This window comes from Mastigoproctus giganteus, chromosome 7 (genome assembly GCF_048544385.1).
Source record: "Mastigoproctus giganteus isolate SK-2022 chromosome 7, ASM4854438v1, whole genome shotgun sequence".
NCBI classification, from domain to species: domain Eukaryota; kingdom Metazoa; phylum Arthropoda; class Arachnida; order Uropygi; family Thelyphonidae; genus Mastigoproctus; species Mastigoproctus giganteus.
This window is the reverse complement of record NC_143581.1, coordinates 226607582-226622354: the sequence shown is the minus strand read 5'-3', so window position 1 is coordinate 226622354 and position 14773 is coordinate 226607582. Positions and strand designations below refer to the sequence as shown.

The window sequence follows — 14773 nt, the reverse complement described above, 5'->3', positions numbered from 1 at the left end:
GGATGTAGATTTGCTTGAGCGTGTACAGAGAAGGGCAACAAGATTGGTGAGGGGAATGAAGGGATCCTCTTACAAACAAGAGGCTTAAGTTCTGCAAATTGCAGTGGCTGGAGAATAGGCACCTGCACAGTGATCTGATTGAGGTGTATAAGCCCCTGAATGGGTTGAGCATGCTGAATTCTGAAGGGATTCTTCCACTTGTTCAGATTACGAACCTAAGGGGGCATAAATTCAAATTAAGGAAAGACAGATGTAGAATAGATGTGCGGAAATTTGCCTTTAGCCGGTGGGTGATTAATTGCTGGAACAAACTTCTATCAGTCGTTGTGGAAGTTGATAGGTTAAATAAATTTAAGGAAGAACTAGACAAACATTTAGAGGGAATGGTTGTGTGAACATTTTTTTTTTTTTTTTTTTTTGGCTGATACTGCATAAGCTCATACACTTGCTTTCTTGCATCACATGCCACTGCCACTACTACTACTGCCAGATGCAGTACTTTGCATTTGTCAATGTTAAACTTCACTTGCCACTTCTCAGCCCATCTGCCCAACTTTTCCAGATCCTGTTGCAGTAACATACTGTCATTACTGAAATAATCAATTCTGCCACCCTTTGTATCATCTGCATTTATTTCATCAATATCATTGATAAATATACAAAACAGCAATGGGCCCTACACTGAACCCTGAGGGACTCCACCAATTACATTAGTCCATGAAGAGCAGTGTCCATTAATTACCAATCTCTGTCCTCTCCCACTCAACCATCCTTTTATCCATTGTAGCAACTTGCCCTTAATGCCATAATGCTCCAATTTGTATAGTGTCTTCCATGTGCAACAGTATGAAAAGCTTTCATGAAATCCAAGTACTGTATATGATATCAAAATAATTTTTTGCATCCAGTTCCTTTGTGACCACATCATAGCATCCAATCAGATTGGTTAAACAAGACTTCCCCTTAACAAACCCATGATGTAATTATTACTGCAGTCTTGTCTAGATGATCCTGCATTACTTCTTTTACTAGTGACTCCATTATATATCACCCTTTGATCCCCCTTTGTGAATTGGAGATTCATTTGCACATCTCAAGTCCATGGGGACTTGCTTTGTGTCCAAGGATGCCCTCATAATTATGGCTAAGGGTTTGCTTACTTCCTTTGCCACCTCCTTTAATATAATTGAATAGATCCCATCTGCCCCAGGTGTTTCTCTTATGTTTAAATTCAACAATTACTCCTCCACTTTGCTCTCAGTTATTATAAAATCATTGAACTTCCTGTGAGAGTTCAATAAACATCTGGCCTTCTTCTCCTTGAATAAATCCTCATGTGTAAATGTAAAATACTCATTTAGTTTGGCAGCCATCTGAGAATGATCATCTACAGTCAAACCATTGATATCAAGTGGACCAATCTGATTCATCCTCTTCCTTTTAGAGTTTATATAAGTAAAGAAGTCTTTGCTGTTTTTCTTTGCATCCTTTGCCAAAGATTTCTCCTAATCTGCCTTCACTTGCCTAACCTCCTTTGTTACTTGATTGCATACTAGCTTATATCGACCATAGGCTTCTGCATTGTGTGATAATTTATATGCATCCGATGCATTTTTGTTGTTTACCACAAGTCTCATTAGTTCATCTGACATCGGACCTAAACCTAGAACTGTATTTCTTAGTTGAAACAAAAAGCCTAGCTTCCAAGATTACTTCCTTGAATGCTTCCATTTAGAATTTGCTGTTGGTAACATCATCAGTTGGTCCCATTATATAGAATTTAAAAAATCTCTGAGACCACTGTAGTCACCTTTACGAAAGCAAAAACCCTTCCCTTAACCCATGATGGTAGTTACATCTTTAAGTGAATTCCACATCAGTACGTACACTGTGATCACTGCCAATTATCCCCATTCTTTTTCATTTTCTCTTACTATACTCATAGTGTAGTAGGGGGAAAAAGAAATCCCAGATTAACGTACCACACAGTTGGTACGTTAATCTGGGATTACTGCTACCCATGTGCAGTACTTTGCATTTTTCAATGTTAAACATCAATTGCCATTCTTCAGCCCACTGCCTAATTTTTCTAGATCTTGTTGCAGTAGTATATCTTGATTACTGCCATTAACCATCCCACCAACCTTTGTATCATCTGTAAACTCAATCATTAAGCCTGATATGTCTTCATCAGTATCATTGATAAATGTAGAAGACAACAATGGACCCAACACCAAACCCTCGTGGACTCCACTAATAACATTAGTCCACGAAGAACAGTGTCCATCGATTACCAGTCTGTCTTCTCCCGCTCAACCATCTCTTTATGCATAGCAGCAACTTGCAGGTAATGCCACACTGCTACAGTTTGTACAGAGCAGTCTTTTAAGTGCAACAGTATCAAAAGCTTTCCTGAAATCCAGATATATGATATCAGAATTATAACTATAGGCTTGTGTAGTTATGTTTGCATTATGGAAGTTTTATGACTATTATAATTTTTTTTTCAGCACATAATTCCATAAAACTATGTATTGCCAGAATAATTTTCATTATTATTTAATAAATTCCACCATTGAAGCTTGTGATTATGTAAAATTACCCAGTGAATATGAGACATATATTTATTCCATTCTCCAAGTTGCAATTATGAAAAATCACCAGCTTCTTACTGTCAATGTAATATTTACTTTTTTGATTTACTTATTTATTTTTTAAGGTGTCTACTTCAGTCATTTGTAATTTCACAATTTTTTTTATTTTTTAAATTCCCATTTCAGGATAATGTCACAGTGTTTCGATTAGTTATTCTGATCTTTGGAGGTTTATTTGCCATGTTTGGTAGCCAAGCAGCTAACTTTGCAGGAGCAGGTGCTCTTGGCTGTCTCTCACTACCATTTGTTGCAGTGCTGAAGTGGCGTAAACAAAACTGTAATAATGAAAATGTGAGTAACAACAGTTGCCATCCATGGTATTGTCAGAATACCGCCATAAAATATATAAACTTGTAAGCTGCTTCAAGCAAGATAGTTTTTTAAAAGAATATAGTATTATTTAAAATTTTTAAAATTATTATCATTATAGTAATTTTGACATTTTATTTTCATTATTTAGCAATAAAAATGAATGCATTTTAATTATTTTAAAGGCTTAAATTTTATAAATGAAACTAATTCAACTGCAGAAAAAAGCTTTTCCTTTTGTTTTTAATAGGAAAAAACACTAACTTCCACAGTTGAAAGTAGCAACTGTAACAGTTAAATAACCAACTAATGATTATTGTTAATGTGAATTCATATGCAACTTTTAACTCTGTTTGGAAACATTGATTGGTTAGTCTTCGGTTTCTGCTAATCTTACTTAAGGTAAGAAAAATTCCCACCACTTTAGTCTGAAATGTATCACAGCATAGGGACTTTTAATAGTTATCAATCTTTATTTAACTTTCATTAAAATTGTATTAATAGAAACCTACTATTGTAATTATCTTATTATGAATACAATCTATTTGTGAATTTAGAGTTACACTCCATTTTAAGAGATGTTTTTATTTATTTTATTTAATTATCAGATGCTGCCTAGAAGCCAACTTATATTACTCAAGGATATTTTGAGAACATTTCGCATTTTGGAGAATATTATCAGAATATTCTCTATTAATATCACTGCATAGTATGTAGTGTTGATGAGACATGTAAACAACAAAATAGCATTACACTGCTGATAATTGAAAGAGAGAGTATTTGGTATATTGCAGGTAATGAAGTAATTATAAAATCTCTTGTATAAAATCCTTTTTTAAATCCTTTTTGCCACTACATTCTGTAGTGGCATTATATACCTTTGTAAATAATGACCTTTGCACACTCCTCTGTCTAGAATTTATAGATGTAATGGGTATATCAATGGATGGAAGACTACTCTCTGTCTGTCTGGCTCTCTCTCTCTCTCTCTCTCTCTCTCTGTGAGGTATTTATGATGCTTTGTGTTAGTGATAGTAATGTAATTTCACCACATTTCTGTCACATTTGCTAACCTCGACACTTTTCTGCCTTTTTAAGCATGCGGCAAGTTTGTTTAAAAAATGTTTTATAAAATTCTCTATTTCATTTATTTTGTGTCTAATTTTGTATATTTAAAAAAGGCAGAAATATGATGAGGTTGCTAAAACTGTGTTTACAAGTATATTAACTGCAAAAGAAGAAAGTGCAATAATTTAAGGGCAAACAAAATGAAGGTCATCTTATATAACTTGTCAGAAATATCACATAGGCCCAAGAATTATTTACTGGTATAAACAATATATACTGTATTTTAAAGTGTTTAGAAAAAGCACTTATGTTTCAGATATGGAATATGCCAAGATGTTTATCTAGCTAGGAGGAATTTTAATCGTGCCCAGGGTAAAGCTGTTTAGATTTTGTGATACTTTCTTCCAGAGAAAGTGGGTTTTTTAATAATATGCACTCCAAAGTTGTAACTGACTTTGGTTTGGATGAGTGGTTTGAAAATTATTGAAAATGGAAGATAGTTACACACCTGAGCTGGTTCAGTTTTATTTCCTTGATTTGCCACTAGTAATTATTCTTCTTTTCCAGTGTAAAGTTCGTCTTTTTCAGTTAAAAAATATTAACTAATTCACTGAAGGATAATTCTGAAACTACCCAAATTCTATTCCCAGCGGACTATTATAATGTTTGGCAGAAGGGCTTAGAAGTGGCAAGTGAAGTTTAACATTGCCAAATGCAAAGTACTGCATATGGGTAGTAGTAACCCCAGAGTAATTTACCAACTGTGTGGTACTACACTCAGGGTAGTGGAGAATGAAAAAGACCTGGGGTTAATTGTGAAATCAGATATGAAGTTTTCTGAGCAGTGCAGACAGGCTGCCAGAGCAGCTCATTGGGTCTTGTCAGTGATATGCAGGAATTTTGCTAACAGGGATAAGGAGGCGATTATCTCTTTGTATAAGGCAATGATCAGGCCACACCTTGAGTACTGCATACAAGTCTGGCGGCCTCATTTTAGGAAGGATATAGAGCTGTTGGAACGATTACAGAGAAGAGCAGTGAGATTGGTGAGGGGAACAAAAGGGTTGCTCTTACTAAGAAAGGCTTAAGTTCTGCAAATTCCAGCATCTGTAGACTAGGCACCTGCAAGGTGATCTGATTGAGGTGTATAATGACTTGAATGGTTTGAGCAAGCTCAGTGCTGATGGGATTCTTCCTCTTGCTCAGGTTACACACCTGAGCTGACATAAATTCAAATTGAGGAAAGAATGTTGTAGAATAGATTTGCGGAAATTTGCCTTTAGCCAGTGGGTGGTTAATTGCTGGAACAAACTTCCATCTGTCGTTGTGGAAGTTGATAGCTTAAATAAATTCAAGGAAGAACTGGACAAACTTTTGGAGTGAATGGATGGGTGAAATGGAAATTTTTTTTTTTTTTTTTTTGCTGATGCTGTATAAGCTTGCTTTTTTGCATCATATGCCTTTGCTAATGCTAATTAGACTTGAATTTCTATAGTAATTTCAATTGTAATCTTCGGTAACGTACAAAATAAGGTTGTTTTCCAGAGAACAGAAGTAGAAGAAATAAAAGAGATTGGCTCTGTGAGTTTGGAATTGGACAGACAGTGAATGGTGAATGCATAATGACAGTTTTTATACATGTTTCTAGTGATTTTGAAGTACCAGATGCCAACACAGAACAGTGCCCACGGAAATAGAAAAGGCATGCAGCAGAAACTAATGTCTGTGAGACAGATTGGGAAGATTTTGCAAGTATTAGCATTAGTAAAGGCATATGATGCAAGAAAGCAAGCTTATATAGCATCAGCCAAAAAAAAAAATCTAATTTCACCCATCCACTTGCTCCAAATGTTTGTCTAGGTCTGTCTTGAATCTAATTATGGTTGAAGCTATCAACTTCTACAAGACAGATGGAAGTTTGTTCCAGCAATTCACCACATGCTGGCTAAAGGCAAACTTCCGCACATTTATCGTACAACTGTCTTTCCTCAATTTGAATTTATGCCCTCTCAGGCGATTATTCTGAGCAAGAGGAAGAATCCCATCAGCATTGAGCATGCTCAAACCATTCAAGGCTTTATACCTCTCAATTAATAGATCATCTCTCAATTAATAGATCACATCATAGTATCCAATCAAATTTGTCAGACAAGACAAATTTTTCCTTTAACAAACCCATGCTGTGTCCGAGCTATCACTGAAGTCTTGTCTAGATGATCCTGCAGTGCTTCTTTAACCAGTGCCTCCATTAATTTCCCTGGAACAGAAGTTAAACTAAGAGATCTGTAATTACTTGTGTTGCCTTTTGATCCTCCTTTGTGAATTGGTGTTACAATTGCACATCTCCAATCCATGGGTACCTCCCCTGAATCTAAGTGACTAAGGATTAACCTGGGTGCCCTCTTTTGAACAGAGTCTAGACTCTTGAGAGAGAGAGAGAAGTTTTTGAGGGTACCATCCTAGATTTTGGAATAATATTCCATGGGCAGATTTAAGATTTGTACAGGGTGAGTAGTTGTTTAGAAGAAAATAACACAGGGTGAAAAAGAAAATCTAGGATTTTGGTGAAGGGGAAGCAATATTTGCGATGTAGTGTGACAACATAATGTGCTTATGTCAAAATAAATTATATCAGGGTAATCTCTAATTGAGATGTGATATTGGCTAGAAATCTCATTGAAGATGAGCATAGGAGCAGCAGACTCTTTCTTACGAGAAATAAAACAGGACTGAGTTTTAGAAGAATTGAAGTTAACTAAGTTTCCTTTGATCCACTGAAGAATTATCTGGGGATTGGCATTTAAGGAATTGTTGGTGGATATTTGAGCAGATGAAGCTGTTTGTGCAGGGTGAAGTTTCTTAAACTGGAAGATGGAAAATAGCATGCCATCATCAGCAAAATATAAAAGGAATTGAATAAGTGGAAGAAGGTTCAGTAATACACAAGAGTAAAAGAGTGGAAGAAAAGTGAACCTTGGGAGAGCATGAATTAGTGATGAAATTAAAAGACAGAGAGCCATCTACCATCAACCAAAGTGAGATCAAGAAGAAAACAGACTACACAATTGCAAAAAATAGTTGACAGTTCATAAGATGGGCAGGAGCGGGAGTGTAGTAGCATACGCTCTTTGAGTAGACCGGGGTTCAAACCCCTGAATACGGTCGATCTGCCAACCCGCACTGGACCAGCGTGGCAGATTATGGTCCATTTCCCTCAACATGAATTGTTGAGGAGGCTTCCATCCTGCAGTGGGTTGATAACGGCTGCACTTTACTTTTTTTTTTTACTTCATAAGATGGGAATTTCTTTAGAAGACCTTAGTGCCAAACACAATCAGTAGCCTTAGAAATGACAGAAACTGCTTGAGTTTGGCCAAACATTTCCATTGAATTTGTCCAAAGGTGAGTTAACATAAGTTAGCATTCAACCAGTCAGCTCTGATGAAATTCATATTGGTGATCGTTGATGAGAGGGAAGGTTTCAAGATAGTAGGAGTGGCAGTGTAGGGATTTTTCCATTAGTTTGGGAAGAGTAGAGGTAAGTGCGATAAGATGATAATTAGAAAAGAAGGATTTGTCAACTTTTTTTTAGAAACTGGCTAGATATATGCAAATTTCAAAGATGACGGAAAAACACCAGTGAAAGTGCAAAAAGGCAACACAGAATAGGAGCAAGCTCAGGAGCATAAATTTTGAAAAGAAATGGAGAAATGTTGTCAAGACCTAGAGCTTTCTTGGCATTTTGATTGTTCAGAATTCATCTAACATCCTTCTGTCAGAAGACTAGAGAGGCATCAAGTGCAGCATGTTACAAGAGGTAGTTTATCAAGATCATCAAGTCAAGAGTTAAAAGTAGGATGCCAATAAGTCTTTAACTGAGGATGCATTTGATGGTTCTGTTGCATTCTCAGCTAAAGCTCTTTCTTTTTCTTTAAATGAGGATGCAATAGAATCATAATGTTTTGGACAGAAGTTGTGGGCGATGGCTTTGGCAAGAGAACAGAATGCTTGACTACTGTTTGGACAAAAAGCAAATTTTCTACTCTTAGCCTTCAAAATTTAGTTTTAAAATTAATAACTTTTACAATTGTGCATTTTAATGTAGGCAGAAAATTAAGTTGGAGATTTGGATATTAGTCAATTTCAGTATGCTATATTCTTATCTTGAATGACCTTAGCACATTTATTGGAAAACAAAGGTTTTGATAAAGGACAAGATTTTAGGACAGAATGTGAAATAAAGGATTTCATTCTTACAAGAAGAATTTCACTGATACAATCTGATCAAACATCACGGAAGATTTAAAACTCAAACATCATGGAAGATTTAAATCCAAGGCTTAAATTCTGTAAGTTGCAGTATCTGGAGACTAGGCACCCGCGAGGTGATCTGATTGAGGTGTATAAGGCCTTGAATGGTTTGAGCAGGCTCAATGCTGATGGGATACTTCCACTTGCTCAGATTAAGAACTTGAGGGGTCATAGATTCAAATTGAGGAAAGATAGTTGTAGAATAGATGTGTGGATGTTTGCCTTTAGCCAGCAGGTAGTTGATTGCTGGAACAGACTTCCAGCTCTTGTTGTGGAAGTTGATAGCTTAAATAAATTTAAGGCTGAACTAGACAAACATTTCAAGTTACCAGATGGGTGAAATGGGAAGTGTTTTTTTTTTTTTTTTTTTTTTTGCTGATGCTGTATAAGCTTGCTTTCTTGCATCATATGCCTCATATGTTAGAGGAGTTAGTATTAATGCTAACTCCGCTAACCAAAGTAAAGAGAAAACCATATGGACCCATATTCCCTTGTGTAAGTCAATGTATAAGGAAAGCCATTGTATAAGGATTTGTATAAGGAAAACCATATTCCCTTGTATAAGGCAATGGTCAGGCCACACCTTGAGTACTGTATACAGGTCTGGAGGCTTCATTTCAAGAAGGATGTAGAGCTGCTGGAACGAGTACAGAGAAGGGCAACAAGATTAGTGAATGGAACAAAGGGTTGCTCTTACGAAGAAAGGCTTAAGTTTTGCAAATTACAGTGTCTGGAGACTAGGCACCGGTGAGGTTGTTGTTGTTATTTGGTTTTTAGGAGCATTAGCAACTAAGGCCATATTGCTCCGGGATATGCGGTGGTCATTCCTTGACCTTTCCGCATACTCCGTATTTGGTGGTGACGGGCTCGAACCCCGGTCTAATCAAGAAGCATGCGCTACGCACTGCTGCTCCTTCCCACCTGGCTGCGGAGGCGCCTGCCGGTGAGGTGATCTGATAGAGGTGTATAAAGCCTTGAATGGTTTGAGCATGCTCAATGCTGATGGGATTCTTCCTCTTGCTCAGAATAATCACCTGAGAGGGCATAAATTCAAATTGAGGAAAGACAGATGTAGGATAGATGTGTGGAAATTTGCCTTTAGCCAGCGGGTAGTTGGTTGGTGGAACAGATTTCCGTCCCTTGTTGTGGAAGTTCATAGCCTAAATAAATTTAAGGCTCAGTTGGACAGGTATTTCGAATGAACGGAGGGGTGAAGTGGAAGTTTTTTTGTTTTTTTTTATTTTATTTTATTATTATTTATTTTTTTTTTGGCTGATGCTGCATAAGCTTGCTTTCTTGCATCATATGCCTCTACTAATGCTAATGGAACATCCCATTTTATGTTGGAGGAATTAGCATTAATGCTAATGCTAATTCCTCCAACCAAAGTAAAGAGAAAACCATTTGGAACATCCCATTTTGTATTTTTGTAATAATAAAAAGCAGGAAGCTGACTTGTGTGTGGGGGGGTGCCAAAAAGTTCTGAGTGGTTAGTAGAGTTGGGAGAATGATAGAGGCAAGGGATGAATTTGAACAGAATTGAGTAGAGATGTCTTAAGCCAGAAGAGGTTTCAGATGAGAAAGTCACATGTGTGTGTGTGTGTGTGTGTGTGTGTGTGTGTGTGTACATACACACTTGTGTATGAATAATGCACAAGTACCACCTTTGAAGCAAAAATAATCATAGCAAGAATAATTAGAGCAACTGAGATGAGCAGTGTGTGAGCCAACTGATTATTGAGATTCTGTGAGAAAAAGTAAGTGGGGCTTGGCAAATTGTAGGCAGAAACGGAAATGATTGAGATTGGAGTTGCTATCTCATATATTTGTGAAATGAATGTGGAATTTTTTGGAGGTTTAGATCTTTTTGCACATAAGTTTATTCCATTAGTTTGACTATTCATGATGCATTCAGTTTATAAATAAAAGTAGAGAGGAGAACATATTTTATGAATTAACAAACTTTTTGGATATAGCATATATACAGGAAGAATATTCTCATCCCCTCGACATAATGTAGCCTTGACAGTGCCTCTCACTTGCGCACTATTTGGACTCTCTCCAGTTGCCATGGTAGAAGCAGCAAGATTATACACTAGCTGATTCCGATGCCTTATAGAGAGTTACCAATAGGTTGGAGCTGGTGGACTAGCTAGCAACTTGCCTTTAAAACAAACTGTTTTAGAGCTATAGCCCTGAAATATAAGCAGTATAGGATCTCACCATGATGCCCATCATAACCTCAAAAGACCCCATCATAACCCCCATCATAATCTCAGTAAATTGCTCTTATTGCATTATAGAAGAGAATGAGTTGTTGGAGCTTGATCTGTGGACCAAACACTTCCAGCCTCCAATAAGCAAGTTGTGGTATTACATCAGGTGATGAGAGTCGTCTACCACTTAGTATTGCATGGTGACTCAGAGGATGAGCCAACTATATTTTATTGCACAATGCATAATGAGTATTTTTGAACAGTTCAATCAGATTTGCAAACATTTTAATAAAATTACCATGAAATTACTATATGTTGGGGCTCCTTAAGAGAAAGGTGTGTGTGGGTGTGGGTGGGTGGGTGGGTAGGTAGGTTGGTGGGTGGGTCGGTGTGTTGAATAAATTTCTCATCCATATCTCTGTCCCTATTAGACCTAGAAAAGCAAAAAAGTAGAGGAAAGTGATAGTAGGAGAGAGGAAGAAGAAGAAGGGTCATTGAAAAATGAAAGGGTTCAGTAACTCCTCACACTCACTCAACTCGTAAACTCCTCGAATAGGTAATGTTTCCCAGTAGGGAAGACTGTTGTTACCTATTCTCGGCAACATCAAGCTCCTCCAGATGGCACCATTTCAAGGCTTATTGGCCTCTCATCGGTGGGCGGGTAGGTACCCTGGTGTTACAATAAGTGACAACCCAGTTATGAATATAACTCCACAATATGAGAGAGGTCAGATGGTCTGCAGCAGTATAGACTAAAAAGCTTTTAGGGCTAAAAGCCTCAGACTACAGAAAATTCGCTAATCGAACAAGTTAATGCATTGCATCATGCTAGTTCATAGTAAATCACCGAAGTAGGTGAAATGGCATCGTTTTTGTTATATCTCATATTGTGAATTCCTTCACGAGTTGCCCTGATATTGCACTTCCTTGAATAAGCAATGCTTCACCAGTGGAGAAGACTAATGTTACTTTTATTCTCGGCAGATACCACCACCCAGATGGCACTGTTTCAAGACTTTTGACTTACCGTATTTCCCCATGTATAAGACGCACCCTTTTTCGAAAAATTTGGGGTCTAAAAACTGGTTCATCTTATACAGTGGTTGTAGATTTTTTTACTTGCATTTCCCGCTTTTTTTGCGCTCATTGTTTTGCACTTGTTACCGGTATATTAGGTTACGTTTTGCCACGTTCTGCCCAGAAATGGCTCAGAAAAGATTTTCGTACAGTGCTGAATTCAAGTTAAAAGTGATCCAGTTTGCAAAAGTGAATGGAAATCGTGCTGCTGCTGAACGTAAGTTTGGTCCTCCTCCAACTGAGAAAACAATCCGAGACTGGCTATGGGAAGAAGAAACCCTACTGAAAACGCCACGGCAGAAGAAAGCCATGAGAGGCAAGTCAGCAAAATGGCCTGATTTAGAGAGGGAATTGAAGATATGGATTGAGGAGCAAAGGGCAATTGGAATTCCTGTAAAAGATGGTTCAGCATGAGGCAAGAAGAACTGCTGATGAAAAAGAAGTTACCGATTTCAAAGGACACAATTGGTGCTTCAGGCTCATGAAACGGAATGGACTAAGCATGTATACATGCACCAGACTTGCCCAAAAGATGCCTGAAAGCTGTGAGCAGAAGGTCCTTGAATTTCATCGTTTTGTCATTCAATGTCGGAAGACACATCAGTTTGAGTTGGGACAGATTGCAAATATGGACGAAGTCCCCCTTCAATTTGATGTCCCAAGTAACAGAACTGTTGATAAGAAGGGCATGAAAACTGTAACTGTGAAGACAAGTGGACATGAAAAGAACCATTATACAGTTGTTCTAGCTTGTTGTGCCGACGGAACCAAGCTGCCTCCTATGCTGATTTTCAAACACAAAACAATGCCAAAAGAAGACATTCCTCGAGGAGTGATTGTCCACGTTCATGACAAGGGTTGGATGGATCAGGATGGAATGAAGATCTGGTTTGAGAAAGTTTGGAGCAGGAGACCAGGTGGGCTCTTATGCAAACCTGCCCTATTGGTGCTTGATCAGTTCAGGGCACACATAACAAAAAACACAAAGAAGATTGCTGCAGAGAGAAAAAAACAAAACTTGCCGTCATACCGGGAGGCCTGACATCCCAGCTCCAACCACTTGACGTCAGCATTAACAAACCCTTCAAAGCTGCCATGAGAGACGAATGGAACCAATGGATGAAGTTTTCTGGGGACAATTTGACACCAGCAGGAAGAGCGAAGAAACCAACTATAGAAGTTTGTACCTGGGTGAAAAGATCCTGGGATAATATCAAGATTGAGATCGTTGTCAAGTCATTTAAGAAGTGTGGCATTTCAAATGCCATAGATGGAACTGAGGACGAGGCAATATATGAAGACAGTGATTCGTCATCAGACATAGATGAGGACAAGCTAATGGATGGGAGTTTTCACAGTGATGAGGAGTTGTATGAATTTTATGATGAATAAAACTTGAGTTCAATAACTTTATGTAATACATTTTTTTTCAAATTTCAGGCCCCAAAATTAAGGTGCGTCTTATACGTGGGGAAATATGGTATTCTATGTTACTTATTCTTGGCATATCCACCGAGAATAAGTAACATTAGCCTTTTCCACTGGTGAAGCGTTGCTTATTCGGAGTAGTGTTATATCAGGGCAACTCGTTATGGAGGCATTCACAATGTCAGATATAACAAAAGAATTTTTATTTTACTTACTTCGGTGATTTACTATGAATTAACATGGTGCAATGCACTAACTTGTTTGACTCTGATTAGTATAAATGACTAGGTTATAAACGTTTAAAAAAAATTAATTCTGCTTAGCATAGAAATAAGTGAAACATAGAACACTGTCTCCAAATACAGAGGCCTAAAAAAATAAATAAATAACATCAAAGGTTTTGATAGGTCAAAAGGTGGGCAACATGACAAGTGAGATAGGCTAAAGGGTACCAATAATGAGGAAAGATTTTGAATGTGTGGAGTACAGAGTGTGGTAAATTTGGGGGAATATCTAATTTAGGTTGATAAAGCTCTGAAAGGGGATAGTAAATTGAATGAAAGGGAAATTTTCATGTTATTAAATGACACTAGAGCCAGGAGGCATAAATTCAAACTAAGTGGGAATAATTACAGACTAGATTTAAGGATGTTTTCCTTCAGCCAGTGAGTTGTTAATCACTGGAACAAGTTGTCTCCACAGACAACGTGGTTTAATTCCCAATTCTGTGGTTACATGAGATATGGGGTTTAATTCCCAATGAATCAAAGGAAAACACAGAGTAATTAAACATAGGATGGCCCTTTAAATGTCAGATTTGGGGAAGGGGGAAGCACATGAAGCAGATTAATGCCTTTGAGTCGGTTTCATAAACATGCTAATTCTGGTGTGTGTAAAAAAAAAAAAAAAAAACACCACCCTAACTTGATGTTTTTAATAAATTTGATTTAGCCCGGGCTGGTTCTACTCTTAAGATAAACAAATAAATTGTCTGTTTACAGTTTATACTCCAGGACCGCCATATGGCCAGGAGTTCACATATGGCCAGGAGTTCACAAGATAGAGAGAATACAAGAAGCAATACCATATTTAGTAGTCATGGGCTCAAATCCTGGTCACTCAAAGCACATGTACATGTACCCTTGTGCCCTCTAGTATGCATGCTGCAAGTTCAAATTTGAATGGTGATAACAATGGACCATGCACAAAAAATGCATGGCCCATTGTTAGTTGTGTTGCTGGTATACTGATTTAGCATTTACAGTGAACTTCTAAACTTTTCTGGCTACAATTTACAGAGTATAAAATAAATTTATTTTTATTTTTTTAAATTTGATTCACTTTTTTTTCCCAAAGTTTTTCTATTTTTATATTGATTGTGTTATTATTTTTAGCTTTTATATAAACTAATCTAATAAATTCATACTGTTATCTGAATTTTAAAATATTTGTGATAAAGAAATTATAAATACAGAGTTCATTTATGGCACACATTGTAGTGTGCCATAAATTCATTTCTATATTTGATTAAATATAGCAGTTTTATAGTAATTACTATAATATTTTATTTTATTTTATATAGAGTCCAATTAATCATGTTCTTGCTGGAATATGGCAGATATTTCAACCTATCTTATTTGGTCTTATTGGTGCAGAAGTTCAGCTTGAAAATTTAAATATTAGCACACTGGGTAATTTTATTTTATTACT

At 37.1% G+C, this 14773-nt stretch overlaps 1 protein-coding gene across 3 annotated transcripts in view; it reads left to right on the top strand.

Moving 5' to 3' along the window:
- The window catches only part of LOC150083736 (sodium/hydrogen exchanger 9B2-like), a 163394-nt gene that overhangs the window by 132802 nt on the left and 15819 nt on the right, over positions 1-14773 (top strand). For all 3 annotated transcript variants that reach the window (XM_090378182.1, XM_090378183.1, XM_090378181.1), the window contains exons 9-10: positions 2781-2945; positions 14646-14754. In XM_090378182.1, coding sequence (XP_090234308.1) covers positions 2781-2945; positions 14646-14754 — 274 coding nt within the window. The remainder of the gene's footprint in view (positions 1-2780; positions 2946-14645; positions 14755-14773) is intronic.